This window comes from Leopardus geoffroyi, chromosome X (genome assembly GCF_018350155.1).
Source record: "Leopardus geoffroyi isolate Oge1 chromosome X, O.geoffroyi_Oge1_pat1.0, whole genome shotgun sequence".
NCBI classification, from domain to species: Eukaryota; Metazoa; Chordata; class Mammalia; order Carnivora; family Felidae; genus Leopardus; species Leopardus geoffroyi.
Window position 1 is genome coordinate 61,850,737 of NC_059343.1, and position 20,960 is coordinate 61,871,696.

A 20,960-nucleotide genomic window follows, 5' to 3' on the forward strand; every position below is an offset into this window, starting at 1 on the left:
GTTAAGTTCCCAAAGATCATATATTATATATTGAATGGCAAAGTCAAGATTTGATCCTGGGTACATCTAACACCAAAGTCTGTGCTTATTTGCTACTGTTACAATGCTCTTATTGAATTGGAGATTGGAATTTATCAGAAACTGTATTAATTCCCTGGCTATGTCATGAAAAATTATCACAAACTGCGTGGCTTAAATAAATTTATTCTCTCATAGTTCTGGAGACTAGAACAAGGTCATATTCCCTCTGAAGATTCCAGGGGAGAATCATTCCTTGCCTCATCCTAACTTCTGGTGATTCTTCGCAATAGTTGGTGTTCTCTGGATTGTGACAACATACCTCCAATTTCTGACTTTGTCTTGACATGGCTATCCTCTCTGTGTGTATCTGTGTATATAAATATCCCTTTTCTTATAAGAACACCAGTCGTAGGGCCAATCCTAATGCTGTATGGTCTCATTTTGATTTAGATTAAATCTGCAAGGATGATATTTTTAAATAAAATCACATTTATTGGTTTTGGATGGTCACAAATTTTGGAGGGAGCTCTTCAATCCAGTAAAGGAACCATTAACTAGACAAGAAATGGAAACAGTTTTGCTGTATGTTTGAATATGGTTTTCTTAAGATGTGGAGGCTGAACAAAAGGCTATGTGATTTGAGGTATTCATTTATTTGCCAGTAATATTTTCTTTGCCAATGCCAAATAATGTTCCTACTGGTAGTCATATGCTGTATTGTATTCTACTTTAATAGTGCAGTATAAATTGAAACAGATTCACAGGGTTAGAAGGGACCATAGATATTCATTAGGCCTCTTGGCCAGAGTCTAGGCAAGGCTCACTGATTCATGCCAGATACTTGAGTGTCTAATACTTTCTGAAAAATAAATTTCATGGTGTCTCCTTGTAACCTGACCTAGAGTTTAGAAGTTCTTTCCAAGCCTAACTTTCTTCTGGCTACAGTCAAATCTAAATTTAGCCATCAAAAAGAATGGAATCTTGCCATCTGCAACTATGTGGATGGAACTAGAGCATATTATGTTAAGTGAAAAAAATCAGAGAAATACAAATACCTTATTATTTCACTCATATGTGGAACTTAAGAAACAAAACAGATGAGGGCACCTGGGTGGCTCAGTTGGTTAGGCATCCGACTTTGGCTCAGGACATGATCTTGTAGTTCATGAATTTGAGCCCCGGGTCAGGCTCTGTGCTGACAGCTTAAAGCCTGGAACCTGCTTCAGATTCTGTGTCTCCCTCTCTCTGCCCATCCCCCTCTCACACTCTGTCTCTATCTCTCAAAAATAAATAAACATTAAAGATTTTTTTAAAAGGAAACAAAACAGATGAGCATGGGGAAACAAGAGAGAGGCAAACCATAAAATAGTTTAACTATAAAGAAAAAACAGGGTTGCTGGAGGGGAGGAGGGGAAGGATATGGGTTAAATGGGTGATAGATATTAAGAAGGATGCTTGTTTTGTAAGTAGTGAATCACTATATTGCACATACATATTACACTGTATGTTAACTGGAATTTAAATAAAAACCTGAAATAAACAAAAATCATACACTGTGACAACAGAAGACCCCAAATAGACAAAGTAATCTTGAAAAAGGAAAACAAAACTGGAGGTATCACAATTCCATACTTCAAGTTATATTACAAAGCTGTAGCAATCAAAACAATATGGTACTGGCACAAAAATAGACACATAGATGAATAGAATAGAAAGCCCAGAAATAAACCCACATTATATGGTCAATTAATCTTCAACAAAGCAGGAACAAATATCTGAAAAGAAGAAAGAGAGACAAACCAAGAAACAGACTCAACTATAGAAAACAAGCTGACGGTTACCAGAGTGGAAGTGTGAGGGAGGATTGGTCAAAAAGGTATAAACGAAAAAGAATCATACATTGTGGTGACATAATCTAAAGAGCTCAAATCCTGGTAACTGGATTAATGATACTAGGAAGGCTCTGGGCTGAGTTGAGCTTACACTCAAATGACACCCTACACTGGTGTGGTTGAGTTCACTGATAACACACAAAAAATGAAGATATAGTACTTTGGACACTAAATAAAAGAGCAATTGAGCATCATGTTTCTCATTAAGGAGCTCAACTAAGCAAATAAGGAAGTTGTAGACGGAAAACTAAAAGACAAATGCAGGTTTACTTAAGAGTCTGAACTTTGAATTCAGATAGTGATGGGTTTGAATACTCCCAATTACTAGCTGGATGCCCTGGGATAATTTAAATTTTCTAAATTTTAGTTTATTACACAATAAAATGGATTTAAGAGTGTCTACATCACTGTATTGCTGTAAGTACTAAAGGACTTAATGTATATATAATACTTAACATGGTAAGTGAATGATAAATGATAGTCTGCATTATTATTATTATTATTATTATTATTATTATTATGACAGAGCATAAATTAATCCCTCTTCCAACATGTCTTCAAAGCATATTATGGAAAACTATCTTCATTGGCTAAAATTAACAACACAGGAATCAACAGATGTTGGTGAGGAAGCAGATAAAGGGGATCCCTCTTAAACTGTTGGTGGAATGCAAACTGGTACAGCCACTCTGGAAAACAGTATAGAGGTTCCTCAAAAAAGTTAAAAATAGAACTACCCTATGACCCAGCAAATGTACTACTAGGTATTTACACAGAGGATACCAAAATATTAACTCAAAGGGAGACATGTACCCAGATGTTCATAGCAGCATTATCTACAATAGCTAAATTATAGAAACAGCCCAAATATCCATCGACTGATGAATGGATAAAGAGGTGGTGTATGTGTGTGTATATATATATATATATATATATATATATATAGCGCCACAAAAAAGAATGAAATCTTACCATTTGCAGCAACAACATAGATGCAGCTAGAGGTTATAATGCAAAGCAAAATAACATCAGTCAGATAAAGACAAATACCATAGATTTCACTTGTGTGTGGAATTTAAGAAACAAAACAGATGAATGTAGAGGAAAGGGGGGAAAGAAAAAATAAAACCATACAAGACTCTTAACTATAGAGAACAAGGGTTGAGGTTTGATGGAGGGGAGGTGGGAAGGGGATGGGCTAAATGGGTGATGGGTATTAAGGAGGGCACTTGTTGTGTTGAGCACTGAATGTTATATGTAACTGATGAAACACTAAATTCTACTCCTAAAACCAATATTACACTATATGTTAACTAACTAGAATTTAAATAAAAATTTGAAAAAAGAAAATGTTCATTATATATGAATGATCTCTGACTTAAAGAACCATACATGAGAATAAGAGGCAACTTAAGACTTGCTCTTAGGCTATAACAATAGTAGCAAATATCTGCTGAGAAAAGTATGGCTTTTTTTTTTACCACTGTTCTAAGTGCTTTTGCATGCATTATCTCATTAAATTCTCACAATAACTCTATGAAATAGGTAGTATTTTATTTCACATGTAAATAAAGTGGGCAACAGAAGGTTGAATAATTTAGTAGGAAGTGCTGGTCCTAGGATTGGAATTTAGAGAGGATAGTTCCAGAACCCAGACTTTTAGCTACTATGCTCTATTGTCTTCCCACCACTCTGCTCTGTTGCCTCTATAGCCAACACCTCTCTTAAATGAGTGATAATATGAATGGATGTTGTACTTTGTCAAATGATTTTTCTGCTTCTATTGAAATGATCATATGATTCTCATTCTTTTTATTAATGTAGTATATCATATTGATTGATTTGCGAATGATGAACCACACTTGCAACACAGGAATGAATCCCACTTGATTGTGGTGAATCATTTTAAAAAATATATTGTTGGATTCGGTTTGCTAGTATTTCACTGAAGAATTATGCATTCATGTTCAACAGGAATATTGGCCTCTAGTACTCCTTTTTAGTGGAGTCCTTAGCTGATTTTGGTATCAAGGTAATGCAGTTGATAAAGTACAACAGGGGCGCCTGGGTGGCGCAGTCGGTTAAGCGTCCGACTTCAGCCAGGTCACAATCTCGCGGTCCGTGAGTTCGAGCCCCGCGTCGGGCTCTGGGCTGATGGCTCGGAGCCTGGAGCCTGTTTCCGATTCTGTGTCTCCCTCTCTCTCTGACCCTCCCCCGTTCATGCTCTGTCTCTCTCTGTCCCAAAAATAAATTAAAAAAAAAAAAAAAAAAAAGATAAAGTACAACATCCATTCATGATAAAAACTTTCAACAAAGTGGGTTTAGAAAAAATATCCTTCAACATCATAAAGGCGATATAAGAAAAACCTACAACTTGTATCATGCATAATGAGGAAAAACTAAGAGATTTTTCTCTACAGTCAGGAAAAAGGCAGGGATGCCCACTCTCACACTGTTATTTAACAGTACTGGAAGGCTTAGCCATAACAATTAGAAAACAAAATGAAATAAAAGGCAACCAAATTGATAAGAAAGAAGTAAAACTTTCACTATTTGTAAATGACATGATACTCTATGTAGAAAACCCAAAAGACTCCACCCAAAACTGCTAGACCTGATACACGAGTTCAGTAATCAAAGAATATAAAATCAACATTGAGAAATCCGTTACATTTCTATACACCAATAAGGAAGCAGCAGAAAGAGAAATTAAGATAACAATCCCAATTACAATTGCATACAAAATAAGAAGATAACTAGGAATAAACCTAATCAAAGAGATAAAAGACCTATACTCAGAAAACTACAAAACACAGATGAAAGAAATTGAAGAGGATACAAAGATATGGAAAGATATTCTATGAGGATGAATTGGAAAAACAAATATTGTTAAAATATCTATACTATCCAAAGTAATCTACACATTTAATGCAATGCCTATCAAAACCCACCAGCATTTTTTTCACAGACCTAGAACAAATAATCTTGAAATTTGTATGGAATCAAAAAAGACCACAAATGGCTAAAGCAAACTTGAAAAGGAAAAGCAAAGCTGGAGGCATCAGAAGTCTGGTCTTATGTTACAAGGCTGCAATGATTAAAACAGTATGGTACTGGAACAAAAATAAACACATACATCAATGGAACAAACTAGACAACCCAGAAATGAATCCACAACTATATGGCCAATTAATCTTCAACAAATCAGGAAAGGATATCCAATGTGAAAAAGACAGTCTCTTTAACAAAGGGTGTTGGGGAAATTAGACAGCAATATACAAAAGAATGAAATTGGAACACTTTCTTATACCAAACACAAAAATAATTCAAAATGGATTAAAGACCTAAATGTGAGATCTGAAACCATATGAAGCCTAGAGGAGAACACAGGCTGTAACCTGTTTGACATTGGCCATAGCAATTTTATTCTAGATATGTGTTCTGAGGCAAGGGAAACCAAAGCAAAAGTAAACCATTGGGACTACAACAAAATAAAAATCTTCTGCAAAATGGAGACAATCAGCAAAACTAACAGGCAACCTATGTAATGGGAAAATATAGTTGCAAATGGCATACATGACAAGGGGTTAGTATCCAAAATCTATAAAGAACTTATAAAACTCAACACCCCAAAAATGAATAATCCAATTAGAAAATGGGAAGAAGACATGAATACATACTTTTTCAAGGAAGACATCTAGAGGGCCAATAGACATATGAAAAGATGCTCTACACAACTGACCATCAGGGTAATGCAAATCAAAACTAATATGAGATATCACCTCACATCTGTCAAGAATGGCTGAAATCAACAACACAACAAATAACAGGTGTTAGCCAGGATGTAGAGTAAGGGGAACCCTCTTGCCCTGTTGGTGAAAATGCAAACTGGTACAGCCACTCTAGAAAACAGAATGGAGTTTCCTCAAAAGGTTAAAATTGGAACTACTCTACAAATCAGCAATTGCACTACTAGATATTTAATCAAAGAATACAAAAGTACTAATTCAAAGGCTTACATGCACCCTGATATTTACAGCAGCATTATCAACAATAGCCACATTATTGAAACAAAGTGCCCAGTGGCTGGTGAATGGTTAAAAAAGATGTGGAATTCACTCTGGAAAACAGTATGGAGGATCCTCAAAAAGTTAAAAGTAGAAGTACCCTATGATCCAGCAATTGCACTACTAGGTATTTACCCAAAGGATATAAAAATACTGCTTCAAAGGGACACATGCACCCTAGTGTTTATAGCAGCATTATCAACAATAGGCAAGCTATGGAAAGAGCCCAAATATCCATTGACTGACGAATGGATACAGAAGATGTGGTGTGGTGTGTACACACACACACACACACACACACACACACACACACACACACTAGAACATTATCAGCCATCGAAAAGAATGAAATCTTGCCATTTGTAACAATGTGGATGGAGCTAGAGTGTATTATGCTAAACAAAATAAGTCAGTCAGAAAAAGACAAACACCTTATGATTTCACTCATGTGGAACTTAAGAAACAAAACAAACAAGCATAGGTAAAAAAAAAACAGAGAGGGAGAGGCAAAGCAAGAAACAGACTCTATAGTATAGGTTACACATGTGATGGGAATTAAGGAGTGCACTTGCTGTGATGATCACTGGTATGGTATGGAAGTGTTGAATCACTATATTGTACATCTGAAACTAATACTACACTCTATGTGAACTAAGTGAAATTTAAACAAAAACTTAAAAAAAAAAGAGTAAGGATGCTGGTGCCAAACTACCAGGGTTAAAATCCTGGCTTTATTATTTACTACCTGTGTGACCTTGAGCAAAACTCAGCCTTTTAGTGCATTGGTCTCCTCAGTCAATAAGACAGGATGAAACAAATACAAAAATACTAATTCAAAGGGATACATGCACCCCAATATTTGTAGCAGCATTATCTACAATAGCCAAATTATGGAAACAGCCCAAGTATCCATTGTCTGATGAATGGATAAAGAAAACGTGGTATATACATACAATGTAATATTACTCATCCATGAAAAAGAATGAAATATTGCCATCTGCAATGACATGAATGGAGCTAAAGAGTATTATGTGAAATTAGAGAAAGACAAATACCATAGGATTTCACTCATATGTGGAATTTAAGAAATAAAACAAATGAGTAAAACTAAAAAAGAGAGAGAGAGGCAAAAAAAGAAACAGACTTAACTATAGACACCAAAGTGATGGTTTACAGAAGGGAGTAGGGTGGGGATGGGTTGCATAATTGATGAGGATTAAGGAGTGCAGTTGTGATGAGCATCATGTGTGGTATGAAAGTGCTGAATCACTACATTGTACACCCGAAACTAGTGTTACATGATACATTAACTAACTGGAATTTAAATAAAAACTTTTTAAAAAATAAAAGAAGAATTAATACCTATTCTTAAACTATTCCAAAAAGTAGAAAAGGAAGGAAAACTTCAAAATTCATTTGATGAATTCTATGAGGCCAGAATTATCCTGATACCAAAACCAGATAAAGACACCACTAAAAAAGAGAACAGGCCAATATCCCTGATGGATACAGGTGCAAAAATTCTCAACAAAATATTAATATTAGCAAACCCAACTCATCAATACATTAAAAAATATCATTCTCTATGATCAAGTGGGATTTATTCCTGGGATGCAAGATGATTGAATATTCACAAATCAATAAATGTGACATATCACATCAATAAGAGAAAAGATAAGACCATATGATCATTTCAATAGATGCAGAAAAAGCATTTGATGAAGTACCACATCCATTCATGATAAACGCACTCAAAGTGGGTTTAGAGGGAACATATCTCAACATCACATAGGTCATATATGACAAACCCAAAGCTGATATCATCCTCAATGGATAAAAACAGAGCTTTTCCCTTAAGGTCATGAACAAGACAAGGATATGCACTCTCACCACTTGTATTCAATAGTACTGGATGTACTAGCCACAGCAATTAGACAACAACAACAAAAAATTAAAAGACATCTAAACTGGCAAGGAAGAAGTAAAACTTTCCCTATTTGTAGATGGCATGATACTCTATATAGAAACCCCCCAAACACCACCAAAAACTGAATTCAGTAAAGTTACAGAATGCAAAATCAGTGTACAGAAACCTTTTACATTTCTACAGAGCAATAATGAAGCAGCAGAAACAGAAATTAAGAAGACAATGCCAATTAAGATTGCCCCCAACTAAGAAGATACTTAGGAATAAATGTAACCAAAGAGGTGAAAATAAACTACACTCTGAAAATTAGAAAACACTGATGAAAGAAATTGAAGAGGACATAAAGAAATGGCAAGACATTACATGTTCAGGGATTGGAAAAACAAATACTGTTAAAATTTCTATACATCCCAAGCAAACTCCACATTTAATGGAATCCCTTTCAAAATACCAACAGCAATTTTCACACAGCTAGAAAAAAGAATCCTAAAATTTGTATGGAGTCACAAAAGAACCCAAATAGCGAAAGCAATTTTGAAAAAGAAAAACAAAACTGGAGGTATCACAATTCCAGACTTGAGATTATACTACAAAGCTATAGTGATTAGAACAGTATGGTACTGGCACAAAAATAGACACATACATCAATGGAACCTAATAGAAAACCCAGGAGTTAAACCCACAATTATATGGTCAATTAATCTTCGACAAAGCAGGAAACAATATCTGATGGGAAAAAGGCCATCTCTTCAACAAATGGTGTTAGGAAAACTGGTTAGCTATGTGAAACAGAATGAAACTGGACCACTTTCTTACACCATAAACAAAAATAAACTCAAAATGGATTAAAGACATAGATGTGAGACCTAATAGCATAAAAATCCTAGAAGAGAGCACAGGCAGCAATATCCTTGCCATCAGCCATAGCAACATCATTCTAGATATGTCTCCTAATATAAAGGAAATAAAAGCAAAAATAAAGTATTGGGACTACACCAAAATAAAATGTTTCTGCATAGTGAAGGAAACAATCAACAAAGCTAAAAGGCAATCTACAGAATAGGAGAAGATATTTGCAAATGACATACCCAATAATGGGTTAGTATCCAAAATACATAAAGAACTTATACAACTCAACACGCTTAAAACAAATAATCCAATTAAAAAATGGGCAGAAGTCATAAACAGACATTTCTCTAATGAAGACATCCAATGGTCAAAGACACATGGGAAGATGCTCATCATCACTTATCATCAGGGAAATGCAAATCAAAACTCACACCTATCAGAATGGCTAACACCAAAAACACAAGCAACAACAAGTGTTGGTGAGGGTGTGGAGAAAAGGGAACTCTTACACTGTTGGTGGGAATGTAAACTGGTTCAGCCGTTGCAGAAAATACTGTGGAATTTCCTCAAAAATTTAAAAACAGAACTACTCTATGATGCAGTAATCACACTACTGGGTACTTACCCAAAAAACACAAAAAACACTAATTGAGAGGGATACATGCATTCATATTTTTCTTGCAGCATTATTTACAATAGCCAAAACTGAAAGCAGCCATAGTGTTCGTGACACATGAATGGATAAAGACGATGTGGTATATATATATACAATTGAATAGCACTCAGCCAGAGAAAAAAATGAAATCTTGCCATTTGCAACAAAGGAATGGAGGTAGAATGTATAATGCTATGTGAAATAAGTTGATCAGAGAAAGATAAATACCATATGATTTCACTTATATGTGGAATTTAAGAAACAAAACAAATGAGCATAGGAAAAAAAAGAAGATGAAGAGAGACAAACCAAGGAACAGGCTCTTAACTATACAAAACAAACTGGTGGTTACCAGAGGGTAGTTAGTTCGGAGGTCAGTGAAATAGGTGATGGGGATTAAACAGTAAACTTATCATGATGAGCACTGAGTAATGCACAGAATTGTGAATCATTATATTGTACATCTGAAAGTAATATAACACTCTATGTTAATATACTTGAATTAAGGTAAAAAAATCATTAAAAATGAATAAAAAGTGTAATATAGGGGTGCCTGGGTGGCTCAGTTGGTTAAGCCTCCAACTCTTGATTTTGACTTAGGTCATGATCTCACAGTTTGTGAGATCAGGCCCCATGTCAAGTTCTGTGCTGAGTGTGGAACATGAATGGGACTCTCTCTCTCTCCCCCTCTGCCCCCCTCCTCCACTCAAACTATCTCTCTCTTTCTCTAAAAATAAATAAATAAACTTTATTTTTAAAAAGTATAATATAAATATTATGTAATTAATGAATTATAACAGCTAATCCCATGAAGTGAGAATTACAAGTGCCTATATAAAGTGGCTAAATACTTATGGTAAAGCCTGAGAAAATAATGTAAAGCTAAATGTTTGTTAAGGCTCATACTTAGCTTATACATTTTTTAATGGAAAATTCCTCAATCTCTTTACTGTGGTAGTATAAATTGTAGATCAGACTGGATGGGGGTGAAGAGTGGAGAAGAATATAGTAAATATATTGGACCTCCGATGGTGAAGAACCTATCCCTTTATATTTCTTTGTGGTGCCCTTACTCCATACCTTGAAGGAGGAATGAATTGCACAGGAAGGCAAAGTACCTAGGACAACCGTGATGAAGCAAGAAAGAGCCTAGGTCCTCTCTATCATAAATCCTGATAACTACCAATTTCTGTCCTACAGCCATAGGGGCCACTAAAAATATGTTCTGCTATATCTCTGGGTATGGTCTGTGTATGCTTCCTGAAAACTGCCATCCCAAACTTTCCACTCAATTCAGTATTCCTGGGAAAGTTGCCCAATTTCTAGGCTTTTATGTAATTCACTCTTAGAGAGATACAATTCTGACCAATGCAATTTAAAATGCTATCTTACCTTTTTCTGCTGGGCTCAAAACAGTCACTGTAAAAAAGAAAGGGAAAGGTCAAAATTAGTGATATCTAAAAATATAATTTTTCTAATCCATTTGTCCATACCACTATTTTTGAGCAGTTTATTCAATGGAATTAATACATTAGGAAACAATCAACCTGCTAAGATGAGGGACGATAAGGATGATCAAATTCCATCCTTTACTATCTTTCTTCATCTGAAACCTGAGTAAGTAGGAATTTCTACTCATTCAACGAATACAGATGTAATATAAATTTTTTACGTCCCACCAAATGGAAACTCTTGAGCTATAACATGGTAGTAAGAGATAAAAAGCCAATCAATTAGAAGATGATTGATTATTCATTTTCTCAGACTATTCACTGGAGAACATCTTTAAATACCAAGAATCCCTTGTGTATTTAGAGTTAATTTAGTGTGGAGGTTACATGCCAGCTATGAAATCAGACTGCCTGGGTTAAATACCCAGTTGCACTATTTTGTGACTTCAGGCAGGTTCCCTAACTTCCCTAACATTACCTACCTCACAAGGTTACTCAAGATTTAAATGAGTTAATGAATGTAACTTCTGTTTAGCATAGTATCTAGCACAAGGCAAGTACATAACAAAATTACTTCTTCTTATTATATTTGAACTATGATTTCATAGAATATCAGAACAGAAAGAAACTTCAGCAATTCTCTGGTTTATTGGTTTCATTTTACACTGGGAAAAATGGACTAGAGTAGTATCAATGATTTGCCCAGGTATCAGAGCAAGTTAATGGTAGAGCTGGGACTAGATTCCAGGCTTCAAGGCTTTTGTGCCTACTTCCCCCAATCACTATTTGCTGTTTTATGTAATATATACATAATTTTTGCCAGAATGTCATTTGAAGAATGTGAGGCCTACCGCTTTTTAGTCACCACCAATATCTGTGTGCAATTATACTAGATGTTAAGGCAAAGTGAAACTATAAAGCATGGTTTTCAATCTTGAGAAGGTATTGAATTAAGATGGTTTTCATATAAAATGATAAACACTTATGGTCAGAAAAATGGGGGAAAAATCCAAGCAGAGAATGAGACTTGTACTGTAGGGCTATTTCCTCAGGTCATTCATCAGTCATACTTCTCTTTCTCTTCATTTCTACATCTATTTTTGTTGAGTCATAAATTTTTATCCTTTCAATAATCATTTGAATGAACGTGAAAACTGTTCTACTTTGTTTGTGCTAAAAAATCTGACCAGATAATGTGCTATTTTCGTAATACACCTGCCTACAGATGGCTACTCTTTTTCCTTCCTTTCCAGTTAAAAAATCCTGGGTAAGAAAGATTGATGAGTATATTTTTTCTTCTTTTCCATTTCTGAATCCAGGGCACTCATGAAAAATTTATATAACCAACTGACTACAAATTTAGGAAACAGAGACTTCAAAGATCACATGTAAAAAAGAATACATTCTTTAATATAAAAAAAATCACTACAGAAGCAAACAAAACGAACTAACAACAGGCAGCAAAAACAAACCCTAGGGAGATAGAGAATCTAATTTCTAGATTTCTATTTTATGATATTCTAAATGTATATTTTCAACAACAAAATTTATAGGGCATGCAAAGAAACAAAATAGTATAGCTTATTAATAGGGAAAAGGAATTAATAGAAACTGTCCAGGAAGGCTATTGCTAGACAAAGACTTTAAATTCACTATCTTAAATATGCTCAAAGAGAAAAACCACGTATAAAGAACTAAAAGAGATCAGAGGAATAAAAAGAGAGTATCTATATAAACGAAGAGATAAAAATTAAAGAAAGGAACCAAATAAGATACTGGAGATGAAAACAACAATCATAAAATTAAAACTTTACTAGAGGGACCCAACATCAGATTTAAGCAGCAGGAAAAAGAATCAGTGAACATGAAGACAGGTTGATTTAAATTATCCAATCTGAAGAGCAAAATGAAAAAGAAATGAAAGAAAAATGAACAAAGTCTCTAAGACTTGTAGGACACCATCAAATTTACTATCTTCATAATGGGAGTTTTAGAGAAAGGGGGAGCAAAAGAATATTTGAAGAAATAATGACTGGAAAACTCCTCAAATTTGGTAAAAGACATAAATCTAAACATGTAAGAATCTCAACAAACTCCACATTGGAGAAATTAAAGGATATCCACAATCAGACACATAATCAAACTGACAAAACCAAAGACAAAGAAACATTTTGAAAACAGGAAAACATAAGCAATTTCACATACAAAAAATAATAAGATAAATAAATAAATAAATAAATAAATAAATACATTTTATTTCTCTTTGGAAACCATGGAGGCCAGAAGGCAGTAAGATGCCATATTTAAAGTGTCAAAAGGAGGGGCGCTTGGGTGGTTCAGTCAGTTGAGCATACGACTTTGGCTCAGGTCATGGTCTCGTGGCTCGTGAGTTCAAGCCCCGTGTTGGGCTCTGTGCTGAAAGCTCAGAACCTGGAGCCTGTTTCAGATTCTGTGTCCCCCTCTCTCTCCACCCCACGCCTGCTTGGGCTCTGTCTCTCTCTGTCTTTCAAAAATGAATAAACATAAAAAATAAATAAAGTGTTGAAAGGGAAAGATCTGTCAATTAAGAATTATATAACTAGTAACACTAGCCTTCAAAAAATGAAGGATAAAATAATATTCATAGATAAACAAAAAATGAGGGAGTTCACCACTGGTAGAACTATCCTTCAAGAAATGACAGCGTGTTCCCCAGGAAGTAATTAAAAGACACTAACTATATTTCAAGCCATTAAAAAAAATCAAGAATATTGGTAAAGGTGGCTACATAGGTAAATAAAAGTCATTAGTAGGGGGAAGATGGTGGTGTAGGAGGACGCTGGGCTCACCACGTCCTGCTGATCACTTAGATTCCACCTACACCAGGCTAAATAACCCAGAAAACCACCACAAGACTAGCAGAACAGAGTCTCCAGAGCCAAGCGCAGACAAAAGGCCCATGGAAGAGGGTAGGAAGGGCAGCAAGGCAGTGCCCGTGACACAGACTGGCAGGAGGGAGGCGGGGCAGAGGGGCGGCCCGCCGGCCAAGCAGAGACCCCAAGTCTGGCTTGCAAAAGCAGAGGGGCCAGACGGAGTGTGTTCTGACAGTGAGAGGGACTTAACATCCGGAAGGCTATAAGTTAACAGCTCTGTTCAGAGAGAGGGAGGGCTGGAGGACAATGGGAGGGAGAGTTGCTGAGCCCTGGGATGACAGAGCACAGTTTGGAGGGAAACAAAGGCGCTCACCAGCGCCATCTCCCTCGCCCATCCCCCAGGCAAAATCCCAAAGGGAATCAGTTCCTACCAGGGAACTTGCTGGCACCTTGTAAACACCCAACGCTGTGTTTCTGTGGATCCCACCGCTGGCGGCGGATCTGACTCCCTCCCGAAGGGTCCCTCCTGAAGCAGATCACCAAAGGAGAAGCGAGCTGGGCCTGCCCCCGTGCACCTTGCCTATCCACCCCAGCTAATATGCCAGATCCCCAGCACCACAAGCCTGGCAGTGAGCAAGTAGCCCAGACGGACCACGCCACCCCACAGTGAATCCTGCCCCTAGGAGAGGGGAAGAGAAGGCACACACCAGTCTGACTGCGACCCAGCGGTGGGCTGGGAGCAGACAAAAGGTCTGACTGCAGCCCCACCCAACAACACGAGTTATCCAAGACAGCTCAGGGGAAGCACCCTGCAGTTCCAACCACTCCAGGAACTATCCAAAATGACCAAACAGAAGAATTCCCCTCAAAAGAATCTCCAGGAAATAACAACAGCTAATGAACTGATTAAAAAGGATTTAAATAATATAACAGAAAGTGAATTTAGAATAATAGTCATAAAATTAATCGCTGGGCTTGAAAACAGTATAGAGGCCAGCAGAGAATCTCTTGCTACAGAGATCAAGGGACTAAGGAACAGTCAGGAGGACCTAAAAAACGGGATAAACGAGCTGCAAAATAAAATGGAAACGACCACGGCTCGGATTGAAGAGGCAGAGGAGAGAATAGGTGAACTAGAAGATAAAATTATAGAAAAAGAAGAAGCTGAGAAAAAGAGAGATAAAAAAATCCAGGAGAATGAGGGGAAAATTAGAGAACTAAGTGATGCACTAAAGAGAAATAATCTACACATAATTGGTATTCCAGAGGAGGAAGAGAGAGGGAAAGGTGCTGAAGGTGTACTTGAAGAAATAATAGCTGAGAACTTCCCGATCTGGGGAAGGAAAAAGGCATTGAAATCCAAGAGGCACAGAAAACTCCCTTCAGACGTAACTTGAATCAATCTTCTGCACGACATATCATAGTGAAACTGGCAAAATACAAGGATAAAGAGAAAATTCTAAAAGCAGCTAGAGATAAACGTGCTCTAACATATAAAGGGAGACTATAAGACTTGTGACTGATCTCTCTTCTGAAAATTGGCAGGCAGAAAGGAATGGCAGGAAATCTTCAATGTGATGAACAGGAAAAATATGCAGCTGAGAATCCTTTACCCAGCAAGTCTTTCATTTAAAATAGAAGGAGAGATAAAGGTCTCCCCAAACAAACAAAAACTGAAGGAATTTGTCACCACCAAACCAGTCCTACAAGAGATCCTAAGGGGGATCCTGTGAGACAAAGTACCAGAGACATGGCTACAAGCATAAAACATACAGACATCACAATGACTCTAAACCCGTATCTTTCTATAATAACACTGAATGTAAATGGATTAAATGCGCCAACCAAAAGACATAGGGTATCAGAATGGATAAAAAAACAAGACCCATCTATTTGCTGTCTACAAGAGACTCATTTTAGACCTGAGGACACCTTCAGATTCAGAGTGAGGGGATGTAAAAGTATTTATCATGCCACTGGAAGTTAAAAGAAAGCTGGAGTAGCCACCCTTATATCAGACAAACTAGACTTTAAATTAAAGGCTGTAAAAAGAGATGAAGACGGGCAATATATAATAATCACAGGGTCTATGCATCAGGAAGAGCTAACAATTAAGAATGTCTATGCGCCGAATACGTGGGTCCGCAAATATATAAAACAATTACTCACAAACATAAGCAACCTTATTTATAAGAATGTGGTAATTGCAGGGGACTTTAACACCCCACTTACAGAAATGGATAGATTATCTAGACACACGGTCAATAAAGAAACAAGGGCCCTGAATGAGACATTGGATCAGATGGACTTGACAGATATATTTAGAACTCTGCATCCCAAAGCAACAGCATATACTTTCTTCTCATGTACACATGGAACATTTTCCAAGATAGATCACATTCTGGGTCACAAAACAGCCCTTCATAAGTATACAAGAATTGAGATCATACCATGCACACTTTCAGACCACAATGTTATGAAACTTGAAATCAACCACAGGAAAAAGTCTGGAAAACCTCCAAAAGCATGGAGGTTAAAGAACACCCTACTAACGAATGAGTGGGTCAACCAGGCAATTAGAGAAGAAATTAAAAAATATATGGAAACAAACGAAAATGAAAATACAACAATCCAAATGCTTTGGGATGCAGCGAAGGCAGTCCTGAGAGGAAAATACATTGCCATCCAGGCCTATCTCAATAAACAAGAAAAATCCCAAATAAAAAATCTAACAGCACACCTAAAGGAAATAGAAGCAGAACAGCAAAGACAGCCTAAACCCAGCAGAGGAAGAGAAATAATAAAGATCAGAGCAGAAATAAACAATATAGAATCTAAAAAAAATGTAGAGCAGATCAACAAAACCAAGAGTTGGTTTTTTGAAAAAATAAACAAAATTGACAAACCTCTAGCCAGGCTTCTCAAAAAGAAAAGGGAGATGACCCAAATAGATAAAATCATGAATGAAAATGGAATTATTACAACCAATCCCTCAGAGATAAAAGCAAGTATCAAGGAATACTATGAAAAATTATATGCAAACAAAATGGACAACCTGGTAGAAATGGACAAATTCCTGAACACCCACACTCTTCCAAAACTCAATCAGGAGGAAATAGAAAGCTTGAACAGACCCATAACCAGCGAAGAAATTGAATCAGTCATCAAAAATCTCCCAACAAATAAGAGTCCAGGACCAGATGGCTTCCCAGGGGAGTTCTACCAGACATTTAAAGCAGAGATAATACCTATCCTTCTCAAGCTATTCCAAGAAATAGAAAGGGAAGGAAAACTTCCAGACTCATTCTATGAAGCCAGTATTCCTTTGATTCCTAAAGCAGACAGAGGCCCAGTAAAAAAAGAGAACTACAGGCCAATATCCCTGATGAATATGGATGCAAAAATTCTCAATAAGATACTAGCAAATCGAATTCAACGGCATATAAAAAGAATTATTCACCATGCTCAAGTGGGATTCATTCCTGGGATGCAGGGCTGGTTCAATATTCGCAAATTAATCAACGCGATACATCACATTAATAATAGAAAAGAAAAGAACCACATGATCCTGTCAATCGATGCAGAAAAGGCCTTAGACAAAATCCAGCAAACTTTCTTAATAAAAACCCTCGAGAAAGTCAGTATAGAAGGAACATACTTAACGATCATAAAAGCCATTTATGAAAAGCCCACAGCTAACATCATCCTCAATGGGGAAAAACTGAGAGCTTTTCCCCTGAGATCAGGAACACGACAGGGATGTCCACTCTCACTGCTGTTGTTGAACATAGTGTTGGAAGTTCTAGCATCAGCAATCAGACAACAAAAGGAAACCAAACGCATCAAAATTGGCAAAGATGAAGTCAAGCTTTCGCTTTTTGCAGATGACATGATATTATACATGGACAATCCGATAGAATACACCAAAAGTCTGCTAGAACTGATACATGAATTCAGCAAAGTTGCAGGATACAAAATCAATGCACAGAAATCAGTTGCATTCTTATACACTAACAATGAAGCAACAGAAAGACAAATAAAGAAATTGATCCCATTCACAATTGCACCAAGAAGCATGAAATACCTAGGAATAAATCTAACCAAAGATGTAAAAGACCTGTATGCTGAAAAGTATAAAAAGCTTATGAAGGAAATTGAAGAAGATATAAAAAAATTGAAAAACATTCCATGCTCATGGATTGGAAGAATAAATATTGTGAAATGTCAATACTACCCAAAGCTATCTACACATTCAATGCAATCCCAATCAAAACTGCACCAGCATTCTTCTCGAAACTAGAACAAGCAATCCTAAAATTCACAGGGCACCACAAAAGGCCCCGAATAGCCAAAGTAATTTTGAAGAAGACCAAAGCAGGAGGCATCATAATCCCAGACTTTAGCCTTTACTACAAAGCTGTCATCATCAAGACAGCATGGTATTGGCACAAAAACAAACACACAGACCAATGGAATAGAATAGAAACCCCAGAACTAGACCCACAAACGTATGGCCAACTAATCGTTGACAAAGCAGGAAAGAACATCCAATGGAAAAAGACAGTCTCTTTAACAAATGGTGCTGGGAGAACTGGACAGCAACATGCAGAGGATTGAAACTAGACAACTTTCTCACACCATTGACAAAAACAAACTCAAAATGGATAAAGGTCTTGGATGTGAGACAGGAAACCATCAAAACCCTAGAGGAGAAAGCAGGAAAAGACCTCTCTGACCTCAGCCGCAGCAATTTCTTACTTGACACATCCCCAAAGGCAAGGGAATTGAAAGCAAAAATGAACTACTGGGACCTTATGAAGATAAAAAGCTTCTGCACAGCGAAGGAAACAACCAACAAAACTAAAAGGCAACCAACGGAATGGGAAAAGATATTTGCAAATGACATATCGGACAAAGGGCTAGTATCCAAAATCTATAAAGAGCTCACCAAACTCCACACCTGAAAAACAAATAATCCAGTGTGGAAATGGACAGAAAACATGAATAGATACTTTTCTAAAGAAGACATCTGGATGGCCAACAGGCACATGAAAAGATGCTCAATGTCGCTCCTCATGAGGGAAATACAAATCAAAACCACACTCACATACCACCTCACGCCAGTCAGAGTGGCTAAAATGAACAAATCAGGAGACTATAGATGCTGTAGAGGATGTGGAGAAACTGGGACCCTCTTGCACTGTTGGTGGGAATGCAAACTAGTGCATCCACTCTGGAAAACAGTGTGGAGGTTCCTCAAAAAATTAAAATAGACCTACCCTATGACCCAGCAATAGCACTACTAGGAATTTATCCAAGGGATACAGGAGTACTGATGCATAGGGGCACTTGTACCCCAATGTTTATAGCAGCACTCTCAACAATAGCCAAATTATGGAAAGAGCCTAAATGTCCATCAACTGATGAATGGATAAAGAACTTGTGGTTTATATACACAATGGAGTACTATGTGGCAATGAGAAAGAATGAAATATGGCCCTTTGTAGCAACGTGGATGGAACTGGAGAGTGTGATGCTAAGTGAAATAAGCCATACAGAGAAAGACAGATACCATATGGTTTCACTCTTATGTGGATCCTGAGAAACTTAACAGAAACCCATGGGGGAGGGGAAGGAAGAAAGAAGAGGTTAGAGTGGGAGAGAGCCAAAGCATAAGAGACTCTTAAAAACTAAGAACAAACTGAGTGTTCATGGGGGGTGGGAGGGAGGGGAGGGTGGGTGATGGGTATTGAGGAGGGCACCTTTTGGGATGAGCACTGGGTGTTGTATGGAAACCAATTTGACAACAAATTTCATATATTGGAAAAAATATTTTAAAAAATTAAAAAAAATAAATTGATTTATAGCTTAATTAAATGGCAAGTAAATAAATTACTCTGTATACTTCACTGACTTGTGTGTAAAATCAACTTTTATAAACTCTCCATCTGAACTTGCAAAAAAAAGTCATTAGTATTGAATTTTTGGTTTATACTTCTTTTATTTAGTATAGGATTTAAAAGATAAATCCATAAGATAATAATGAGAAATCTATGTTAAGAGTCATACACTTTATGTAGATGTAATTTGGGAAAGTTACCAACATAAAGAGGGGAATGGAGCTGAAAAGGAGTAGACTTTTATACAGTATTATACATAGTTGGCATTGATTAAAATTAATTATTTGAACTTAATTACTATAAAGTTAACATGTCAATTGTAATATTGAGGGTAAGCAGTATTAAAAAATTTAAAAAGTACAGAAAATGAAATTAGAGGAAATTAAAATGGGTACAGCAGGAAAAAATCAATTAAAAATAAGAATAAAAAATAAACAAAAAATAAGAATGAAGTAAAACAATAAGCCATCACTACACATATATTAGAATGAGAAAAGTAAAATACTGACAATACCAAATGCAAAGAAGGATGTGAAAAAACAGGAAATCTCATTCATTGCTGGTGGGAATGCAAAATGGTACAGCCAATTTGGAAGAATTTTTCAGAGAAATCAATGTAAATAACAACCAAAAAAGAGCTAGGTTAGCTATACTAATATCAGAAAAATAGATTTTAAATTAAAAATCGATACAAAAGCTGGAGGACAGAGGAAGATTTCAGTGGAGTAGGAGGACCTTAGGCTTGTCTCATCTCATGAACAAAACGAGGTAACTATAAAATAATCCTAAATACCCCAGAAATTGACCTTAAGACTGAAAGAACTACACAACTAAAGGGATAGAAGAGGCCATGTTGAAGAACGTAGGGAGTATGAATAAGTGATGTAGAGGAGAAATGGACTCCAGATGCTGCAACGGGGAGGGAACTCTGGCTTCACAGAAGAGAGAGACAGCAAGAGAGAGAGAGAGAAATTGAGGAGAACCTAGAGGAATGCACAAGGAGAAGATTTCCATAAAAGCCATTGTCTTGGAAAAAGAGGGGCTGAATTTTGTGAGTTCTTGTAACCTGAAGGGATTAAAGTCTGGAGTTTTATTTATTTTTTTTAATTTAAAAATGTTTATTTATTTATTTTGAGAGAGAGAGATAGAGTGCAAGCAGGGACAGAAAGAGAGGGAGACACAGAATCTGAAGCAGGGTCCGGGCTCTGAGCTGCCAGCATAGATCCCAAAGTGGGGACTCATGAACCAGGAGATCATGACCTGAGCCAAAGTCAGACACTTAACCAACTGACCAAGCCAGGTGCCCCAAAGCCTGGTGTTTTATAGGTCAGCAGGCTTAGCTGTAA

The 20,960-nt window shown here is 36.7% G+C and overlaps 1 protein-coding gene across 2 annotated transcripts in view; it reads right to left on the reverse strand.

Annotated features, from left to right (window-relative positions):
• The window catches only part of ZDHHC15 (zinc finger DHHC-type palmitoyltransferase 15), a 204,356-nt gene that overhangs the window by 136,888 nt on the left and 46,508 nt on the right, over positions 1 to 20,960 (reverse strand). For both annotated transcript variants that reach the window (XR_006710984.1, XM_045472156.1), the window contains exon 2: positions 10,804 to 10,830. Coding sequence is in view for 1 of the 2 variants with exons in the window: in XM_045472156.1 (XP_045328112.1) it covers positions 10,804 to 10,830 (27 nt within the window). In the remaining variant the exon portion in view is untranslated. The remainder of the gene's footprint in view (positions 1 to 10,803; positions 10,831 to 20,960) is intronic.